The 23,619-nt window shown below is 37.9% G+C and overlaps 1 protein-coding gene across 1 annotated transcript in view; it reads right to left on the bottom strand.

Annotated features, from left to right (window-relative positions):
* The window catches only part of shank1 (SH3 and multiple ankyrin repeat domains 1), a 140,999-nt gene that overhangs the window by 82,104 nt on the left and 35,276 nt on the right, over positions 1-23,619 (bottom strand). The window contains exon 2 of the mRNA XM_077212665.1: positions 17,262-17,789. Coding sequence (XP_077068780.1) covers positions 17,262-17,738 — 477 coding nt within the window. The 5' untranslated portion in view covers positions 17,739-17,789. The remainder of the gene's footprint in view (positions 1-17,261; positions 17,790-23,619) is intronic.

The raw sequence follows: 23,619 nt of genomic DNA on the forward strand, positions 1-23,619 counted from the left end.
GGGGTGCTTGAATCAAATCCCATCCTCTGACCTTGAGGAGTTGCTGTGATTGGTCCATGCATGTGTTTAGGGTTTAAGTCTGAAGCAGTCAGTTTCCTGCTTTCTCTACCATGTTCCGCTTGAATGTGTGTGTTTGTACAGAGAAGTGTGAAATTTCTTCCTCCCTCTGTTATTCAGTCTCTCACTTTGCGCACAGCCAATCCCCATCACCATGGCAACCAGTTCATTAGTGGAGCAAGCTGCAGGTTGCCATAGAAACATCTCAGCAGTCCCTTGGTGCGCTATGGTATGGTGTGCATGTTTCAGTGTGATCTGACGGACTATATGTGCACTGGTGGGGGGGTGGGGTTGGGTTCTGCTCGATAGAGGTCATAGGTGTAGTGGATGACTTCACAAACAATTTGGAGTATCAAACCATGTCAAGATCAATCAAATGGCATTGTATAAAAGTGAAACATCTTGCATATGCAAGGATATGCATAAAGGAATAATCAAAAGATGATGGCTGTGTCTGAAATTGCATACTCTCTTGAGTAGGTACTTCTTGCTAAGGGGTGCAAGACCGTAGGGTGTCCCGAATCGATCCTCTAATGGTGTTCTCCAGGGGTGATCATCAGCGCACTTAATGCACCCCTTTCGCAAGTGCGCATCAGACAGACCTCACTTTGCTATGGGCTCTGACCATAGACCGTAAAAAAGTATGGACGTAGTGTCCATGACTTCACCCGTAGGTTTCTGAAGAGCGTTCTTTGAAGCCTAAAGTGGGCGGAGTCGGCCGTCGCCATCTTGGCAGCCCGTCACCGCGCGTCTCTCAAAAATGGGTAAAAAGGTGGGTTTTGGGTGGAGTTGAGGTGTCTGGATGCTGAAACTACGCGTACTTGATCGAGTTTGCTCAGACCAAAACCACTTTAGACACCAGGCTGTAAACATTTTTCTGCTGTAAAGTTGGGCATTTTAACATGGGGGAGATACAGATTTGACTCACTTTTGCTGCCAGCCTCAAGCGGCCAGTCGATGAATTGCAGTTTAATTCACTTCCATATTGGTTTGAAGAGAGAGACCATAGATATATACACTTTAAAGTGTGTATATATCTATGGAGAGAGACAGGGATGTTGCCGCTTGGCTAATACCCAGAATCCTTGTAGTGTCATGTCGTTTCGAAGAGCTAAACAATGGGGGAGCAAAACGGTTGATATTGTACTGGTCGGCAGCGGGAAAACTCAGAAGAAAAAGGAAGCCGGATTGGTGAAGTGTTGGGTCCCACCGAAATATTGGGTCCCAGCTTAGGACCCAAGAAATCCGATTGGTTCAAAGCACGTTTTATGGGTAATCGCTTTAGTGCCTGGCAAACATCAGAAGGACTAGCCGAGTTAAGGCTGTTCCAGGCGGGTTATATGAGCGCTGAGCGCCCAGTGATCGCCTGGATCTCACAACTCCGAAGACTTCAGATCAAATTTTTAAATAGGTGCTATCTTTACAAATAAACCACTGATTTGAGATTTAAACAACTACATTCTCAACTGAAAAACTTTTAAAACTAAATTTCGTGATACAATAAAAGTAGTATTTTTTAATTTCGCAGCCTTTCTCCTCTGCTGTTGACGTAACCTACTATGAAAAGCGCTATACAAATAAAAGTATTTCTTGATGGCAACAAACTGCTTTTATCGAGAGTGACAGGCTTTTCACGGGGCACAGAAATGCCTCTAGCCAGGGTTAAGTTAACATGGCCATAACATGAGCAGACAAGTTTGTTATTTGAAAGTAACATAGACAGTAAAATAAATGGACACAGCGACCCCCTTGATTTCAACGGAGAAAAGTGAAACCCATTAGAAGCACTCACTTCCTGATAGCTGAGCGACTGCGCAGGCTCAAACTGAGCTTGACAGCGTAGATGTGACGTGAGCAACCTGTCTGACAGTTGTAAATCTTCTAGTAGCTGTGCCACATACCGAATTATTTCCAATTCCTCAAAAACGTTGTTGAATTATTTTGTCCCGTTGCTTTTATGGACTCTCTATCTATGGGCTTCTCCCTTGACTTTATGCCTCTATGTTCCCCCGATTTCCTCATAGAGAGTAAAAGATTGCCCGTGAGCCTCATGTCTATACGGTAATTTCTCTACTGTGCGACAGAGTCGCGTGGTTATGACGCAATCGTTAGCCTATTTTTACAAAAACAGCTTTAACGGGGCCATATAAGATACAAAGTAATGGAGCCTTTTATACATTGTCGTGTTTCTTTAGAAATAAATAATGGACAAATTAAGTCTTTGGATGCCTCAGATGTAAAGTTATTCGCTGTCAAAGTGATGCCAAAATGAATGGGAGTCAATGGAATGCTAACAGCAGGTGATGGTCTGCTACAATGGCGGCCCCCAGGGAGGCTTCAGTTTCCGGCTGATGGATTACCCCCTTGGAAAATAAGGGCTTCATTACAAACAGAAGTGACGTAGATAGTGACGTGTGCAAAACTGTCCCAATTCTGCTCTTCACAGCTTCGGCCCTTGCACACTTTACTCCGCTAAGTGCACTTTCAACCAGTGTCCACTTCGAGGAAGACCTTAGGGCTCAGTGAGAGTATTGGGACAGGGCCTATATGTCCAACTGGTAATGTCATACTTTGTAGTAGTGCTATTGTGGCGTAATATTCTGTTTGGTTGTAAAGTGTATTACCTGAACGAAATGAAATCGAATGTATCGTCCTGTGGAATCATTCATTCACAGGCAGTATACGAAGATGCTCAACTAATAAATATCTTCATCGCATTGCTGGCAAACAAAATGAAGAATTTGCAGATTTGCTTTCACTTGACTGTAGGTCCACGGAAACTTCATCCAACGCTTCCTGTTACGACTCTGTGAAACCACTTCAGACAATTCAGTGCGTGCAGGAAACTGACCAAATCATTCAAACTGATTTGCGAACCAATTTTGACAGATCTGCCAACTTGTTTGATGTCTTTGAACAGAATCGACTCAAAAGAGTGATTCATTTGTGAACTGAGCATCGCTCATGTCCCAGAAAAAAACATACAGCGCGCTTGGAATAAAATACGCATTTAACAACATGTATTGCATTAAAATAAAGTAACGAGAGGAACTTTACCCAATGTAACCAAGTAAAAGTACAGTTTTTTCATTAGAAATGTACTCGAGTTAAAGTAAAAGTATACCCACATTTAAATCTACTCTTAAAAGTACTCTTAAAAATACTCAAGTAAATAAACCTACTTCGTTACTACCCACCTCTGCCTACCAGCGTCAGTTACGTCGCTTCACTTCCATTCACAAATCCTCTCCCATGACCTCATGGGATTAGCCAGGCTATCATGGGATAGTAATGTGTTCATCAAATGCACACTTCAGAATCTCGCCTGAAGAAGTAGGTCATCTGTTTACTTTTTACCTACTCTTTTTTTGAGTAGCCTACTGTGAATTCGGACACTTCTTTTGTCACATACTGTTTTTCATCTACTATATAGTATGGCATGTGCAAAACTATGGCTTCAAACATATAGTCTATAGAATATAGCGCACAAGTCCTTTGGATTACTTTTACCCCTATAGTTCCCATCCACTTTCACTGAATGGAAAAAAGCAGTGTGAACAATCTTCACAACATCTCCTGCGTTTTCCATGGAATAATAAAAGCCGTACAGGAATGAAACAAAATGAAGGTTAGTAAATAATGAAAGAATTTTCATTTTTGAGTAAACTATCCAGTAACACTTTAGAAAACGGTTCCTTCGTTAATGAATAACTACACAGGAACAAATGAGTAACACAATATAAACAATCTAGTAACTACTATTAACTAACAAGACATTCTGATTAACAAATTAGTAAGTAATAGCACAAAGGTGAAAGTGGCAGTTCACTATTAACTAATCAATAACTACAATTTTTTTAATGCTTCCCAGAGAACTACTGAAAAAGTTTCATAATTCATGCAAAACTAATCAATAACTAATGCAGGACAAATGTCTAGCACTACATTAACATTTTAACTGCTACTGTAAACTAATACACAAGGTTTATCAATATGTAATACCATAGCAGACTTATGATTTGGGAAATAATTAGCCTATGCTCTCTCCTAGAGAACTATTTATCAACTGAATAATTTTAAAGAAATTGATTTTTAAATGCAGTTGTCGGGACCTTACTTGTCCCGTTGCCAATTTTCCGGCATTCCTCTGGACTCGCATTGAATCACTAGAGTCACGGTGACGACTGGAACATATTGAGTCATCAGCCATCCAAATACCATATAGAGTGATTTTATTATTTAACCTACCTCACAAAAAATATGTTTTTATGTATGTCTCCTAGCTCAGTGGTTCCCAACCTTTTTTGGTCTGAGACCCCCTTTTTCCCAAAAAAATATTTTAGGGCCCCCCTTCACATTTAATGATATTATCGCTCTTGTAAGCTTGCAGCAAGGATGACAAAATATGTTGTTTTCAAACAAATGGTATATTTACTATAACCAGATATGTTTATGCACAAATAATAGCCTATATTATTGAAAATACAATAACAAAAACATCAGTAGGCCTGTTGTAATTTAAAAACTGCAATGCAAAATTGAAAAAATATTTTCAAAAAAAATATTCCCACTGGTGTGTAGGTAAAAAAAGAAAGAATATAGGCTATTATTAAATGACTGCTGTCTGGGGCCTCAATACTTGCAAGTTATTTGTGAGGCTTTATCAATGTGAGGCTTTATTTTTTACGTTTTTGGCGCTTTAGCGAGCTATAATAAACTTGCGTTTATTAACAGAATAATGCGTCTTTCGGAAAAACATTGTAGCCGGAACTACTTCTCTCTGTGTAGGTCTATGACGAGTCACGCAGGTACTGGGCTACTCCGCAGCGGCAGCGATCCGAACCAGTGTAAAATAGTCCCAATGTAAACACTTATTATAGGTGTACCATAGTGGTTCAGGATAAGACAAAAACACGGATTGATAGATTCATGATGAACTCGCTCATTATATAAATTTTGAACAGGAAAAAGTTAAGGACTTTTATTTAATGCTCATTGCTCCAAACTTTTCAAAATATGACGCGACCCCCCACAGAGCTCGCTGAGGCCCCCTTGTGGGCAGCGACCCCCCTGTTGGGAACCACTGTCCTAGCTCATATATGTGTGTGCAAATATCTTATTAGAAGATTCTACACTTTAGGATTGGCTTTTCATTAGTAACTACTGTAAGAATCATGGTAACTACTAGTAATGACTCTAGTGTTACTACATACTTCTAAAGGAATTACTAATTATTTGGATCCGTATTCTAAAATGAAGATCACGGTAACTAACTAGCAATGACTAAAGTGTTACTACATACTTCTATGGGAATTACTATTTAAAACTTCACCAAAAACCTCAAAAGCTTAAAATAATTAGTAATTCCTTTAGGCGTATGTAATAACACTGAGCCCGTTCTCATCCTTTGGCGGCATATGTGACGCCATATGACAAAACGGCGTAATACTACGCACATGGCACCCTTTAGCGTGAATATAACACGCGAACCCAAGGCGTCATAAAGTTGACTGGCATCCTTTAGCGTGAATATGAGACGCAGACCCTACCCCACACCTAAACCTACCCATCACAGTGCGTGTTATATTGACGATAAAGGGTGCCATGTGCGTAGTATTTCGCCGTTTTGTCATATGGCGTCACATATGACGCCAAAGGATGAGAATGCGTTGTAACACTTGAGTCATTACCAGTTAGTTGCCATGATATTCACTTTAGAATACGAATCCAAATAATTAGTAATTCCTTAAGAAGTATGTGGTAACACTCGAGTCATTACTAGTTAGTTACCATGATCTTACAGTAGTTCTCTGGGAAACATTTAAAAAAATAGTAGTTATTGATTAGTTAATAGTGAACTACCACTTTCATCTGTGTGCTATTACTTACTAATTCGTTATTCAGAATTTCTTGTTAGTTAATAGTAGTTACTAGATTGTTAATATTTTGTTAATCATTTGTTCCTGTGTGGTTATTCGTTAACAAAGGAACCGTATTCTAAAGTGTTACCAACTATCCTTTTAACACTACGCACACAATGCAAATTATTTTTTTTAAAAAGGCACACAACACAGATGCACATGGGACTTCATTTGTACCCTTGTGAATAATTTTGTTGGAATGATGATAATCAACCTGGAAAATGATTTATTATAATGATATATAATTATAGTAATTTAGCGTTAGTCTAAGAGCCATTATTTTCAGATCCAAACCACAGCCTTCTTCATAATACTGTCCTCTTTTTTCCACTGGCAATAAGCGTGACATCCTGTGTTGAGAAACAATTTATAAATAAAGGTTCTAAACAGATTATTTAATTAAATAAAAAGTACCTAAATGTCCTTGCTTGCATCTCCTGGTCTAAAGGGTTTGTTGATAAAGATTCCGTTTCCCTCTTTTGCCTTTTACATACTTGTTTTATATCTCATTAAGCTTGGTTTCAAGATGTACAACATTTAGTTAAAGTTAAAATATCAAAAATGCTTCATAGTTCGTTTAATAGTGAAAACTGTTCTGCTCCAATGACTTTGAGACGGGTCCTCATAATCTATTTAAATGTACCAAGTTAATGGGAACAAATCTTTGATATTTCATGTGCAATGATGTAAAAATATTTTTAACGCGCCTCTTTTTTTAACAGCATCTCTATTACTGTATGTACAGCACCCTCAGGAGGAAAGAAATTGCACATATACTTTACATACATGAAGAAAATAATATTTTGTGCAATTTTGACTGTCAGAGTGACAAATGAGTCTTTATCAAATAACAATCAGGCAAGAATATGCTCATGTTAGGACAGATTTGCTAACGTGACCCTTACAAAAAAATGCACATAATCGCATTTAGTTGTTCCACATTATGTCCTTAGCCTGATTCAAACTGCATTAGTGATTCAGGGGGCTAAGATCCCTACAGAATGCATATAATATACAAAAGAGAAAAGTGCCAACATTTGCTGCTATAACACATAATGGTTGTTGTGCATGACAAACAAATTCATTCACAGTGCAGGGTGAAAAAAAAGTAAGAATAGATTTAATAGGATTTAATAATAACAATTCCGGTCGAATCCTTTGCCAGCAATAACCTCCACCGAACATTTCCTGTAATTGCGGATCAGACTCGCAGGAGGTCAAGAGGAATTCTGCACTATTCTGCTTTACAAAACTGCTTCAACTCTGCAATAATCTTGGGATGTCATGAGTGAATCACACTCCTATACTCGTTTCAAAGCATCTCAGTTGAGTTGAGGTCAGGACTGGGCCTCTTGAAGTCATTCTGTTGTTGATATACTCCTGTGCTTTAGGTTGCTGTCTTGTTGCAACAAGAAACTTCTGAAAACTCAAAAAAGGCTGGAAAGCTCTGAACGACATCTCAAAATCAGTGACATTCAGTAAAGATATATGGAAACTTATCATTTTTGACTTTTTTTGTTTGTTGCAATTGTGATACAAGTAACTGAGCTAATCATGGAGAGACCATTTCAATATTATCATGAAAATATGCTCATAAAAGTAACTATCCCCAATAATAAAGAAGGAAACCATTGCTGTAATCTGAAACGGTCTCATGTAAATGTTACATGATGTCACTGGCTCATTCCATGTCAAATCAACCAGAGGTCCCTGGCTCAAATGTTTTATTTTGTCAATATTTTTTTCTGTAGAAAGACAAACATAAATAGTGATGAAAGACAAAATATTAAATGTCTCAGATGTATATTTTCTGAGTAATCCATTATTTTGTAGAGGGGGGTCAAAATTACAATTTTCACCAGAGATTGATACAAATTAGAGGAGTGTAAAAATGACTTTAGAAAGATGGCAGCATTATTATTTTATTTTAACACAGAGTTTTATTTTTAACTTTGTGTCATTATATACCAACAGTGACAGTTCCAAAAATGACAAAAAGCACTTGTGACGGCCCTCGATGGTTCAATCTCATATTAATGAGATCTTAATGTGGCTCTGTGAGTAAATTGGTCAATTGTACACATTTTCAGTGGTCAAAAACCAAATGTGGGTCACTTTGCATACAAATTATACTTTTCTTTTAAAGAGGAATATCTGAAGAACAAAATGTTAAAACTATAAATGTATCTAATTTTTTTCTATCAGCTCAATTGCATAGAACATACCTGTCTTGAGTGCCATACATATTCTTTTTCTAAAGTTTTCATCCCTGTAACTCTAAAAGTATAAATATCTTTCTAGATTCTCATTCTTAATGAACTTTTCTTTTGGAATCTTCATTTTCAAGGCCCTATATTGTTCAGTGCCATCGGTATGGGGATATCAAAGCAGCTCCATGTTCAAATAGTTGAATTTTATAAATTTTTAATTGCCAAGAACCAAATAGGTAACTTTTTAAACAGCTTATAGTTATTTTGTTTAAAGAAGAATGTCTGAAGAACAATTAACACTGAAACTAGAAATGTATCTGGTTTCCCTCTATCAAAACAATTGAATACAACATACCTCTCTAAGTGCCAAAAACAAACATTTTCTAAAGTGTACATGTATTTAATTCAAAAAGTGTTAAAGATATCTTAATGTCATTTTAGATTCTTGTTCTTTTCTTTTGGAATCTTAATTTTTAAGGCCCTATATGGTGCAATCCCAGAGATATTGGGATGTCAATGTGGTAACGTAGTTACGAAACTGCACATTTTTTAGAAGCTGGGCAGCTTCAGATGCTGTTAAAACGAACAAAATCCCATCTTCCAAATATCCCTAAAACTGATTCAAATATAGATTCTTATAAATACACTTTTGAGAGCAAGTTAATGTGCCTCAACCATTTTCAGTGGATTTTTGGTACTCAGAGATTATGTGATAGAGGGAAAAAAGATACATTTCATGTTATTTATTCTTCAGACATTCCATTTAAATGCAATAAGTATTATCTGTGCGCAAAGTGAACCACATTTTGTTTTCGAAAATGGGTAAAACTCAAGAATTTGAACATGGAGCTGCTTTGAGATCCCCGTATCTATGGCACTGAACAATATAGGGCCTTGAAAATTAAGATTTCAAAAGGAAAGTTTATTAAGAATGAGTATCTAGAAGGATATTAAGATATCTTGAATACTTTTTGAGTACCAGGCAATTACACTTCGGAAAAACAATATTTATGGTACTCAAAAAGGCATGTTCAATGCAACTGCATTGATAAAAAAAAAACACACAAGATACATTTCAGGTTTCAACATTATTTGGTTGTTCAGATATTAAGAAGAAAAAGGATCAGCTGTATGCACAGTGACCCACATTTGGTTTTTGACCCCTGAAAATGTGTACACCTGACCAATTTACTCACGGAGCCGCATTAAAGATCTCCATATCTCTGGTATTGAACCGTCCAGGGCCTTTAAAATGAAGATACTAAAAGAATAGTTTGTTAAGAACCAGAATATTAAAGGATAAATTAAATATTAAAATATTAAAGGATATTAAAATATCTTGAATATTTCTTGAGCTACATTTTGAACTGTCACCGTTGGCATATAATGAAACAAAGAATGTTAAAGTCAACAGATTTACTAATAGACCAACCAATCTCTCTGTGTAAAAATAAAATAATGATGCTGTCATTTTTACCCCCCTGTAAATTGGCTCCAAATCTCCAAATTTGGTGAAATTGTCGGTTTGACCCGCCCTCTACAAAATAATGGATTACTCTGTAAATATACATCCATGAATTTTAATACTTCGGCTTTCATCACTATTTATGTTTTTATTATATAAAAATATAAATATTTAATATTAAACATAAATATTTATTGTTTTAACTATTTATGTTTAAAAAATATTAACAAAATCAAAAATTTGAGCAGGGAAGTTTCCAAAATTTGGTTGACTTGACACGGAATGACTCTATTACTAAAGTGTTTACTCATGTTTGACTGGTACATTGTTTGATGTAACCCTCCATGTGTGTCTCTCTCTCGCTCTTATTTCGTCGGCTCCCTCAGGCCCATTTCTGCAGGGCAAGAGCAGGGAGGATTAGTAGTCTTTAATGAGACCTATAGGGAAATAACCTTCACTGCCTCCTCCTCCTCCTCTATCTCTCTTGAAAAAATAACGACTTTTTTTGAGAATTTCTTCGCTGTTCAGATATAAACACAGTGCAGCACTTCCGGGTTCCACGTCAGAATGCCGGCTTTGTATTGGCCGGCTCCTGCATCAGCATTACACGCCTGTGTCATGGTGCTCACGTGAAAAGCGTCGGCCAATTGGCATCGGCGTTCTGACGTAGAACCCGGAAGCGTTGCACTGTGTTTATGTAAACAGCGTAGTAATAAAGTCGAAAAATGTAAAATTGAAAGTGGTCGTTACGTTGTTGTGGGAATCAGAAAGCTCTCGGATTTCATCAAAAAATCTTAATTTGTGTTCTGACGATGAACTAAGGTCTTACGGAACGACACAAATTAATGACAGAAATTACATTTTTAAACCCTTTAAAGTAAAGCCAATGGAGTAATACAAACAAATTTAATTTAAGATATACATTAAATCACAACTGTTTTGAACATTGATAATAATAATAAGAAGAAGAAATGTTATTATCTTGAGTATCAAATAATCATATTATAATAATTTCTGAAGGATCATGTGACACTGAAGACTGGAGTAATGATGCTGAAAATTCAGCTTTGCCATCAGAGGAATAAATTATATTTTAAAATATATTTTTACTGTTATACATGCAGTCTCATAGTCAGTATAGGAGACCTCTTTTTAAAAAATCCAAGAAATCTGAGTGACCTCAAATTTCGGAATAGTAGTGAATTCTCTAAAAACAAGTCGTATTATTTTATGGAAGTTTGGTTATCAAGTACAATAGATGTATTTTGTTTTAAAGATGTTATGATACACAAAATACTGAGAGATTTATTTCGCAGTTTAGTAATATTTTCCCTCCCTGACTTCTTTCCTATCCTCTTTCCATCCAGCTCACTCTCTTTCTCCCTCCAATCCATCTTTACTTCTTTGCTGTTGCTCCCAACTCTCAGTGATCACTAGTTCATAGACCTTCAGGCAGACTCTGTGGTTAATGAATGTGAGATGCAGGCTTGCTCTGTTACTGCCCTGAAGCCCCTCAGGGTTCAGCGCCCCACACTGCCAACACAGCTGTTCCAGTAAATAAAGTCACATATACAGATTTCCTATTCAGTCATGTTAATCATTTTGCTTGCAGCTCCTTTGTTTGTGGTAATATTAATACATTTCAATATTTGATTTCAAGGACATTTTGAACGATAAACTGTTTTGATGTCCGTTGTAAAATCTGTGTCCAAAAGCGTTTAGTGTATTACAGGGTGAGTGGGCATTCCATTTGCTCGGTTGTGTTTGTGCACCTCGTGTCTCTCCCTGAACTCATTAAACCACAATTAACAAGCAATTGCAGTTTATTGAGGGTGAATTAGCTGGTATGTAGAGCAGGCCTAATGTACTGGGATTATACAGACATATTACTCCACACAGAGGAAACCGAGAGAAAGAGAGAGAGAGAGAGAGAGAGAGAGAGAGAGAGAGAGAGAGAGAGAGAGAGAGAGAGAGAGAGAGAGAGAGAGAGAGAGAGAGAGAGAGACTCAAAAGAACATGGTTTGAGGCAAAACAGAAATCAGGAAGACATAGGAGAGAAAGACATGAAACAGAATCTGAAAGATATCCTTCTTTAATGAATACAGAGAATAAATAACAAATTATTTAAAGTCGCAGTATAACGTAAGTAGCAACAGATCTTTTCTTCCATATGTGACGCATCAGAGTGAAACGAATTTTCAAAAAAAAGAAAAAGTAGGTTGGTAACTTGGTTCTATTGTTGGTTGTTGATTGGTTGAAGGCTGATCTGATTGCGAGCTTGCGGTCGATTGTAAGAAAGGGGTTAGGGTTTAAGAACAGAAGTCTTTCATTCCACTGGAAGATCCAATTTGATTAAAAATGAATAGGTAAAATAAAATAAAAAAAATGTAAACATATGCATGGCTGAATTGTTCAGAAGAACATCAATAGCATGCACACAGAAAATAGATAGGGAGAACTCAAATCAAGATACTTTATTTCAAATTACAATAGATGAAATTATGTTAAAAGCTGTTTTAATACTATAACCTAAAGCACCATGAATGCATTGCTATATTGCAGCATTTGAGTCATTATATCATTTTTGCACAGGCAGGTGTTGAAGATGGGCTGAAAATCACAAGAAACAGAGTTTGGCAGAGTGTTTCGATCCAGCTCAGATCACCTCCAGGTGTTTCACTGTCATCCTGTTTCATCTATCTACCAATCTTATACTAATTACAATTTGCTAGTGGCTTGCTGGACTAAATATGCAGCTTTGGATAACTGGAACAAAGAAATAACCACTCATTGTCTCTCTCTTCCACTCGCACACAAACTTCCCCCTCACAAACATTGATTCTACATTAATTCTTCAATCCCACAATAGGAGAGGGGGGAAGGGGGGGGGGGAGCAAAGCAGATACTGTTCAGTTGTTCCAAAAACTAAACAAAAAGGGAAAGACAGAGAAAGGCTGTCAGAAACCTTAAATATACTGCCTTAGGCACGTCCAAATCTAATATTTGCTTAACATCCAGTCTACTAAAATGCCTCCATATGGTCAATATTTAAATGCAGATATCCCACAATCCGGTGCTTGTGGTTTGGCAGTTAGTTGCAAGATTAAAATCCTGTCCGACTGAGTGATTTAAACAAAGAAATTTCGCCAGATTGTTTTTATTTTTCTAGAAAAAGCATTACTTAAATTATTAATCTACCAAGAAAGTCTCTAAATATTTGCTTGGTTATGTCTAAAGCTCACAATCATTAATTCTGCATCATTAGTGTTGTTGTCATTAACTAAAACTATTAAAAAAACACTTTTGTTGATTGAAATAAAGCTGAAATAGAATTAAACAAACGTTAGATATTACATATTAAATGTTGCCTTGGCAACTAACTGAAATAAGTTAGTTGCCAACTGAAATAAGTTGGAGTACTAAAATTACTAACTGGAAAAAAACCGAATTAATTAAAACTGTCTACAGAAATATTTAAAAAAAAAAAAACACTAATAAAAAATTTATAAAATGACAAAAAATAATTGAAATAAGTTTAAGCTGAAGTAATAAAATTACTACATGAAATAAAACAAACTAAAAAGGAAATAAATCTAAATTAAAACTATAGAAACTTAAAAAAAAACTTTAAAAACCCCCGATAGAATGGCAAAAGTACAAAATAAAATTACTAAAAATAATCTCATTCAAAATAATAAAAACTATGTTAGTATATAAATAATTCTAAAATAACACTGGTTATATTATGGTGCCAAATTATATTAGTGCCAAATAGCGAGTTATAAAAACGTTATGTGAGTCATTGGTCGACTGGGCTGTTTAGAGGCAAAGCTGCCTTCAATTTGAACACTCTGGGTCCATGTCTACCAACATTTTTAATTAAATTATCATGCATAATCATATTATTCATGAATCATTAATCTTTTACAACTTCCCACAGTTATAGGGCGGGCTGTGGAGCATTATAGAACAGTAAACCTCATTATTGACATTCGAAGGTGTAAAGTGGGTGCCAGAAAGTCGGGGCTACCCCTCGTGGAAGCAAAAGGCTCTCCTGAGAATTAACATTTGAACCCTCCCTTGCATAATGATGTATAACAGCAGCAACCGAGACGCAGCACACAGTGCAACTCACACCTCACACCTCACTTGGACAATCTCTCCCTTCTCCTGCTCACCTGAAACTCACTGAAAACCCATGAAATGTTAAATGTGTACAAAAAAGTAACTATACATGTTTGGTATCATTTAAAGTGTCTCATTGCGCCTGGTAAAATGGTCTCATTTTCCCAACCATAATGAAAAGCTAAAAGTTTGATTTTATTCTGATTCTAAATTTGTTCTCCCAAGTAGATTAACTGGATTCGTATGCTCCCGCAAGTTTGCGTCAGATTGGCGACGGCTAATACTTTGGCACTATAGTTCAAGTGTACTTGTTTTGCAGAGATGGGGTTTTCCGTTTAGGGCAACAAACTCGCTGCTTGACCAACCTAAATTTGGGTATGTCTATTCTACCTCTGTCTTAATTTAATGTTACTTTAGATAAGTGTACGTGAGAAATCACGGGCAGTAAATCAATCCAAACTATTATAGGGAAGTATAGTTGGTCAACTCATGCCTATAATAGGGCCAAAACCTCTACTAAAGTAAAACGATTGAATTAAGTTCAAGTGTATGCAATTCAAGGGGACTAAAAAGAAAAAGTATCTTTGATTGTGTAAGGGTGAATCCGACCGTCTGAGATATTAGTCAAAAACCTCTATTTTGGTGTCCAAAAACTGGCGAGATTGTGAACATGAGACCCGCAGAAGATGCGAGGACCTCTGAGCGGCATAACTTCCTGATCTGAACGGGTAAAACATTTAAAAAGAATAATCAAATATTTTTTCACTTAATGATACCCAGATATCAGTAAGACCCTTTTCATTTATGGAGTTAGATGAAATAACGAGTCAATACATATGAAAAAATGTATTTCATTTAATCTTGAATGTTGCGGAGAAGGAAAGACTTGTAACACGCAGAGCCCTTCACCCGCTGATCAGAAGACCCTCATTGGCCTGACCCAGCGTGCGTTTACAAAGGAGTGAAGCACAACTATAAACATCCTAGATGCTGTCATGTATTTCTGGTCTGGGAGGGAGCAGAGTCATTGTTTGCATCCCTCTTGGCAAATAGGTCCACAGTGACTTTAATTAAAAGTGCCTGCTTTAATTTGTAAAATACAATAAACGGTTTACAGCAGTGATTTCATTCCTCAAATCACTGAACCTCTTAATCAGTCTTGTAAAAAAAGAGCTTCACTTGAACCTTTTCATTGGGATACTTTAAACCAAGATCTTTTTCCCCTCTCTTTCTCTCCATCTAAAACAGTCACATTGAGTCTGTTTCCATTTGAAAGACATACAATTGTTAACAGGATTTTTGTTGGGCAGGGTTTTATTATTTGATGTTTGACTAGAGTCCATTTACCTATACTTTCCCTTGTTCTTTTATTCTTTTTTCCTCTCTCTCTCTCTCTCTCTCTCTCTCTCTCTCTCTCTCTCTCTCTCTCTCTCTCTCTCTCTCTCTCTCTCTCTCTCTCTCCCTCTCCCTCTCCTTTATCTGGGAAAAACATAATTTTGCTGACATTCGCACTTCTGCATGGAGGACACGTTTGGATCAAAACTACTCTCACACACACACACACACACACACACACACAGACACACGCTGTACGAGTGTCCACTGGGGGGGGATTTCAGCAGATCCAGTCAGCGTCAGCCCATATTTAAATATAAATTCCTGAGCTATCAGAATCCTGTAAAACCATATACCATATAAAGAGATGTAAAAATATAATATAGTTTCAGAGTTCAAAGTAATTGGACAAGTCAGTGATTTATTTGAAACTCGTCCTGACTTTAATGAGTCCTGAATAACTAAAGTGAGCAGTTATCAAAAGTGATCAAAACTGTCAGTGGTGAATCAGTGAATCAGTTCTGATGAAACCAACCTGAATGTAACTGAACTGAGTTCAGTTGGATCACTGAGCCACTAAGTACCATTACTGTTCAAAAGTTTGTGATGATGGGTAAGATGTTTTTGGCAGAAGTCTCTCTCTCACCCAGGCAGCATTTATTTGATTTATTTTAAAGGCAGGGTAGGCAATTTTTTACTAACACTTTTTGTTGAAACTATTCACATCCTGATAGCAATCAGTAATAGAAGTGGTCTAAATATAAACATTTTTACATACTCTATAACTTCTGTGGCAGTCTCGGCACCAAAAGATTTCATCCAATCACTGATACGATGTCCTACCTGCCTGTCAACATATGTATTTCCATACCTTTGCACACCCTGTTCACACATACAACATGTCACCAGCGTGTTACGCAAGGCTATGCAGAGTTTTGGACAGCAGCCGCCTTTAACAGTTCCTCCTGAACCAAAACATCGAGCTTATGCTGCGTTCATGCCATGTCATATCCGTAATTACGAGATGACAACCTGAGATGTTCTACCAGGAGCTGTTCACATCCACGGATAAATGCATTTCTATGGCAAGACTATTAACGCCAAAGTAAGTAGCTCAAAGTAAGAGCTGTGTACGTTGTTGACATTTATTATTATTGTAATGTTATGTGCTTTGAGACATGAGGTAATTTATCGCTGTCTCTCGTGATGCTTTGTTGACTCTGCTATGTGTGTTCATGCGTTTTAAAGGAGGCGTGGCTTTGGAAACGCTCTGAAGGGAGGGTGAGATCTAATCCTTTCAATGCTAGCTTGCTATTGCTAGCCTCTCTGAAATTGCATACGCTACATTTAAGTAAAAACAGTAATATTACTACAACGTAAAATAAGTGAAAAAAAGGAAAAATCTTCCAAAAAAAAATGTTTCATACTAACCCCAAACTTTTGAACTGACATATACATATGCAAACTGTAGTCTAATGTGCTTATAAAGCCGAACTACAATCACATCAAGGAGGTTTGTTAGTTCGACTTTTGAGAAATCTGGAATGGTTTTAAGCATGTAAAAAAGATGAATTATTGCTTTAGTCAGACAGAAATCCAACATTTAAAGTGCATGTAAACAAACTTATTGAAAGTGCTAATGACACATCTGCTTTGTGGTGATAGAAGCAGCATTAAATACGTGTTTGTTGAGTGTGTGGCCCACCAGCTGGTGCGCACTGGAATCTATTTCAAAGTCAATTCACATTTTATACATGTATAAGGTAGCAGGTCTTTTGTGCAGCAGAGGTCATGTGTATTGACCAAGAAAACGTCTGGCTCTATTGAGGAGAGAGCGAGGTCTGACCTGCCATAGCAGAACACATGCTCCAGACTGTTTCAGATGTTCACACTGGCACTGAACACTTGAGAACAGCTTTCCCAAGTCTGTGTAATTTTGTCCTGCCCCCCACCCTCAAAATTGTATACTGATATCACTCCCGGTATTCGCCTAATTGATTTTTTGAATGGTGTTTGGCGGCACTCTGACTGCCTGGTTAATATGTATAGTGTGGGCTCAACCAGGCATGGTTACCAAAAGATGGATATTGCACAGAGTATTAGTGGGTAATTGGGAAACAGGTGTGGGTTTGTGTGCGTGAGACCAACCGTCTGTTTGATATCAGGAATGCCAATCCGAAAGACCATCATAGCTATGTGTGTGTCGTCAGGTGCGTTGCTCGAGCTCCGCTCTCGTAGCTTCCGCTGCTGTTGCTGCTGATTCGCCGGTGTTTGGTGGGTGGGTCCAGGGTTGGACGAATAAGGGTTGGCCGCATGGCCCGGGTTGCCAGGTCGTAGCGGTCTGTCTCCTGGGAGTCGTCCAGCCATTGTGCCTTTTTGCCTGTGCCCCTCTTCCCTGCCTCCTCTCAAACGCCCTGGTCCACGCCTGATGTCATCTTCGTCATCCACCTCCTCTTCGTCATCCAACTCCAGCTCTCCATTCTCCTCCTCGCCTTCCTGGTCCACGCCGTCATCGTCCATTTCCTCTTCCTCCTCCTCTTCCTCTCCTGGAAAAAGGTGTTGACTGTTTCCCAGCATCCTTTGCTGCTCCTCGTCACTGGAGAGGGGGCTGAGCGGCATCGTCATGGCGACAGGGAGAGTGGCACTAGCGGCAATGGCATCATCCCCAGAGACACACTGTGAAAAGAGAGGAGGAGTGCAGGCATGAGAAATAGCGAGAGGTGGATAATGAGAGGAGGAGAGAGTAGACTGAGAGAACAGAAGTAGGACTTCGAGAGAATATAAAAGAACAAACAATTCCACATCACTCCATCACTCAGTGGCTCCCACCAAGTTGCAACAGGCCATTCATGCCAGAAGTATTCTTGCATCTCGGCATTTTTAAACATGCTCTAGAGTGACATCTTTGACTGTCACAACATGTCTCTGTTTTTTCTTGTGGCACAAGCATTACATTTCACTCTCAGAAAAAAAGGTACAAAAGCTGTTACTGTGGCTGTACCTTTTCAAAAGGAACACCTTTGTACCTAAAGAGTGCATATTGGTCCCTCAAAGGTACATATTGGTACCAAAAGTGTACAAATTAGTGTACTAAATGGTACATATTTTAACCCTTTTAAAGGGTCCTGTCCCAGTGACAGCTTTTGTAGCTTTTTCTCTGAGTGTTTGAGACTCAGTGGAATGGAACAGAATCAAGACGAACTTCTTTTAACTTCTCAAAACGTGGCGCTCACGGCAGGACTTTGAAAAAATAAGTGAGATTCGTTGCAATGGTTACAGCGTCCGCTTAGTGCATGTTTACAAAGAAAAACAATGAACAACAGCCAGACAGATGCACGAATGCATCTAGTTTGAACAGTCCCTAAAAGGAACTGTACTCCCCCAAATTTTCTTTGTTCATTTTATTTATTTATTCTCACAAAAATTCAGTCATCATAGTCATCATCATCATCATCCTGTGCACCAGCTTCACAGTTACGTCCAGTATGTGGCAGAAATGTGCAGCTGCACACCAAACACACATTTAATTTCCTTGTGCTCAAATAAAACTAAAAGCTGTAACACTGCTTACATATAGGGTTGTTTTTCTGTTTTGCAGATTTCTTAAAATATTATCTGTATTATTATTATTATTACTTTTTAATAGGTTTTTACCATGTATACCATAAATTGGTGTAAAACATTTCTTGACTTTAATATAATTTTTTTTGTTTACCAAAACAGGAGCACTTGACTGACCAGTGAGCTGCATGTAGTTGTTTGCTGACATTCTTGGGTGCCTTAAGCATAAGAGGTTAATCACGATGCCATTGTATTGAATTAACAATCAGATATTCTTTTGTGTTTTAAAGTAACAAAAAAAGTAAAAAGGAGGCATACAGATTTTTTATTTTTAGGTGAACAGTACCTGTAATGGCAATTCCAAAAAAAAAATCTAAACACATTATAAATGTTAGAAATATATTGCTAAAACTTTACAAAGACTGAACTGTGAAATACTGAATTGTGGAGTTAGACGGTTAAACAGTTTTTCACCATTGCTGTGTTCCAGATTTTTTGGGCGCGGCTAGAACAGGGGCACGATGACGCACTGGAGCCCCTGAGCTCCTGGACACGCCCCTACTTGATGACACACTGGAGCCACCGAGGCTAGCCCCTCCCCTAACAATAGAAATAGAGTACAGTTACATCAGTTTACCGCTTAATCGCGAGTTACTTCGTCACGGAAATCCGTACTACCTGGATGCGATCACGTACAAAACAGATCGGTGTCCTTATTTAAATTTCCGAAAAACGATCAAATCAAGAAGTGGTGGATTAATTTTGTTTAAATGACGATTTTAATCACTCGTATTACTGCAATACCTTACTGCGTCCAAATCACTGCCTGTGGGTATGGGAATCGGCCTTGTTGTGAGTGCAATATTGAATGAAGCCTTGTTTCAAAAGGGTGTTACTAGCCTGGCTAGCGTTGCTAACTGAAGATAAACTAAAACATTAAATAAAGTGAAAATTTTAGAAGTTCAAATGGCTGCGTTTTGATAAGCGCCTGGTACTCGGCCAGTGCTACAATAGCAACAGCTTTCTGGGTGGCGTCCAGGGTTTTTTTTCGACTCGGACGCACAAAACATACCAGAACGCTTGAAGTGTGGAAGTGACGTCATATCCGAGGGCCGAGTCGGTTCGTTGACAATGATAGAACGCAGGGTAAGTTGCCTTGTGTGCTTTTGTTATAACATAGATATATACACTAGATGTCGCCTTGGCTACGGCAGTTCATTGGAACGAATGCGTCAATAGAGCCGTCATCATGGAACAGGGGAGCCCCTCCTCTTTAATGCATCAGCGTCAATGTAGGAAAAGGTCTAACGGAAATAAAATCACCATAAATTGTCATGAATGTGATTTTCTAGTTTTTTTGGTTCGTTCCAATGGTCAGACATGTATTTATCATTGAGTCTACAATCTAATTTACAAAAAATCTAAAAATTTAAAAAATTTCACATTCTTGTGAAATGTAATCCCTAGCTGTCTGGTTTTAAGATTTCGTTCGTGTGAACATCCATACACATGAATTCGAAGTACAGGCGGAGATAGCAGCGTTACCTAGCTACTTCCTATGACAAGACCCCTGTTCCAAGATGGCGGAGGTTTTGACGCATGCTTAGAACCCCAAGTCGACATCGAGTGTATATATCTATGATGTTATAATTATAGTAGGTAGTCCACAGTAACTCGACGGCAGCTTTCCCGCAACACCCCCCCCAGCGTTTGAGAACAGCTAATTTTTTCAAGATTTTGATAGCTTATTTTATGTAATTGCTGGCTTTTTTTATCATTCAGATCTGGCTGGGTGGCTAATAACACATTTTTTCTGTGGTGTGACAAACTCAGAACACATACTTAATTTTTACTTTACAGAGACTTTAAGAACATTTCAAATTCTGAAGACACCTACATTCTGTTCCATTCCATCGCACACCGTCAAGAACAGTCTCCGTGGGAACGGCCCCTCGGCAAGAGGCCAATTCTCATTCACAGACTACAACCCCTAATGTCCCACTTGCCCTTGTGCAAAACAAACACACTCCTTACAATGACGAGAGTGAACTGTCCATGTACAGACACTTAAGCACTGCTTGTTTTACAACAGAGAGAGGACGTTTGGCTTCCACCGGCTCTATTTCCCTACAAGCATGCACTCTTGCACCTCTCGTATTACAGCACAGACGGGACTCTTGCCTCCAAACAAACACACACACACACAGACACAGCACAGTGTTGTATCTCCTACTATGTCCGAGATCAGCAACAAAACAACTGTAGCCCAGGACTCTCAGGCACTGAGAGTGTCTCTCCTTCAAACAGACCTCTTCAAAATAGGATTACTGTGTTTAGCTGAGGAAACAAAATACTCCTCTGTAGTGCCACTCACACCCAGCTGCTGTAAGGGCTCAGATTTTGCACCCACACTTTAGATGAAGAGGATATCATATGAAAACGTGTCTTGTTCTTGTGCCAATCTGCTGTGGCATCCCAAAGTGTTCACTATTATCCATAAAATAAAGTTTTTCAAATATTTTGATGCCAGGGACCCTCTAATATGATTCTAATATGATGATCCCTGGTGTGATGTGATACGATATAATGCATTTTCCAAAAATAAATCATATTATATAGGCAGCTTTATTTATACTGTGAAAAAAATGAAGTATTATATTAAATTATATAAAGTAGTACTTTGGCAGCGACTGATGACGTTTCACAAGTCCACAAGAAAACAAGTACAGACAAGACCGCATATTGAGAAACGGCCAGGGTGTGTGTGTCACTGCCATAGTGAGAAAGAGTTGCGACACGCTTTGATGTCGCCGCTATTGCTGTCACGTGGTTCATGTAAGCCCCAATAGTTCCAAAACATACGCTGGCTGTCATGTTCTTCTATGGGACAGACAGCAGCGATTACATTTTTGAACGGTAAATATAAAATAAAACACACACCCAAGAACTTTTTCAGTTGTTACTGCATTATTGCATTTAGTTAATGTCAGTTTTGCATTTGGAGAGGCAGGGTGACAACGAAATACTGTATATTTCTTAGATAAGTTTCAGGGTTTTTTTGGAGAGAAAAGCTTAGTGTTCATGTTCGCATGGGTAGTAGCACTGGCTTTAGCGGCTCATCTGATGATGGACGTCTCATGATATTTATTTTAGCACAACTGGGCTGTATTAGGCTATTGATCCGTGATCTTGCTTATAAATTCCGATTCAGCCATTAGCCTACCTTCGTGATCACGCAAAGAGGTCTGCAGTGGCGGTCCGTTCAGAATTCCAACCAACATAAAAGATAAATAATTACGCTGTGCATGTACAAATGAATGATTTAGGAGGGAAATGGACTGCTCCCATAACGTAGAAAGCAACGACTATATTTGCAGCAATGTTCGGTAAATATTAACTTCATAAAATGAAACCGGAGAGATAGTTAATGAGTGAATTAACTATGCTTCTAAATACGTAGCTAAATAACTGTTAACGGGATTCATTTCAGTATGGCTAATGTACCCCTTCATCCTACCCCAATCATAGACTAAACCATTCATCAGAAAACACACACAAATACATGTATACGATGTACTGTGTAAAGGTAAACATATATATTTCAAACACACTACTAACCCTAACCCATACACGTAATATATTAATTGAATATATATATATATATGAATGCATGTGTATTTATGTAGGCCTGTATGTATTACACAAACACACATTTTGACAAATATGCATATATAAACACATAACCCTAACCCATTTAAATAAATAAATTGTGTGTGTGTATGTATATATATATATATTAAGTAGGCATATAAAAATATTATTATTAATAATATTATATATTATATACATCAGGTTACCGTAAGTTAGCTAACGTTAGTGTCACGTAAGCTATAGCTGCAATTAACCTATTATCTTCCAATAAACATTAACTAAAACTGGCTACATAAAATATAACTACTGACTAGATTCACGAGAGGTCGGCTAATGTGTTTAAAAGTAATAAAATACAGTAATTTCATTAATTTACCAGCGAGCGTACTTCGGAAACACTGAAAATGAATGGGGTTCAATGCTGGAACTATCAGTGTTTGGAACTATTGGCTGATCCACGACACGCGTTACTTCCGCATTCCAAAGTTCCCATGGCGGTCTATGGGAGTGTCGCAACTCTTTATCTCTATGGCACTGGTGTGTGTGTGTTCACCTGAGCCTCATTGGTCTGTCACTGCTCGTCAATGTCAGAATATTTGAGATGACCAATTAAATCAAAGTAGGCGGGCTTTATGTTCTTAGAGCGAATTTTTGCAGAGCGACTCGACGGCGCCATTCAGTTTACGGTCGGTCAAGTGCGAGATAGTTTGTTGTAAATTAAACATTTCCTATTTGACAGTTTTTTTTAGGTCATAAATGTTAAACAAATCACAAAAATAATCAGGCAAACTAATAAACTTTTGTCTATTTTCGCCATTTTTAACTGAAAATAGACCACTATGTGACGTCACGTGACTCATGTAATGTAACGTTAGCCTAATAATTAGTTTACATTGTGGGGGGACAAGACACATTAACCAGGGTACCCGCGGGATCTTAAAAGCATTGAAAAATAATCTCAAATTAAGGCCTTAAAAGCCTTGAATTTGGTACAAAGTCTTGGATTTCGTTACGTATTATATATTTTTTGCCTTTACTAGGATTTAGAAGGATTAAGTTCATACCATAACAAAATTAACTTTTACTAAAAATTCATGCAACGTTGAGTGCACCTCGCACTCCACGTCATAGGTCATAGCAGAAAGCACGAAAGCGAAAAGCGAAAGCGTTACTATGGTAAAACGCGAAAGCGTTACTATGGTTACTAGGCAAGTGAGTTACAGAACAAGATAGTAACGTTAGCCAAGCGTAGTTTGTCGTCTGAAATATGAACGTTTCAGTTTAATCCGCTTCT

Source organism: Siphateles boraxobius, unplaced genomic scaffold (assembly GCF_051911475.1).
Source record: "Siphateles boraxobius isolate OS27281-9 unplaced genomic scaffold, OSU_SipBor_1 66, whole genome shotgun sequence".
In the NCBI taxonomy this organism is placed as follows: domain Eukaryota; kingdom Metazoa; phylum Chordata; class Actinopteri; order Cypriniformes; family Leuciscidae; genus Siphateles; species Siphateles boraxobius.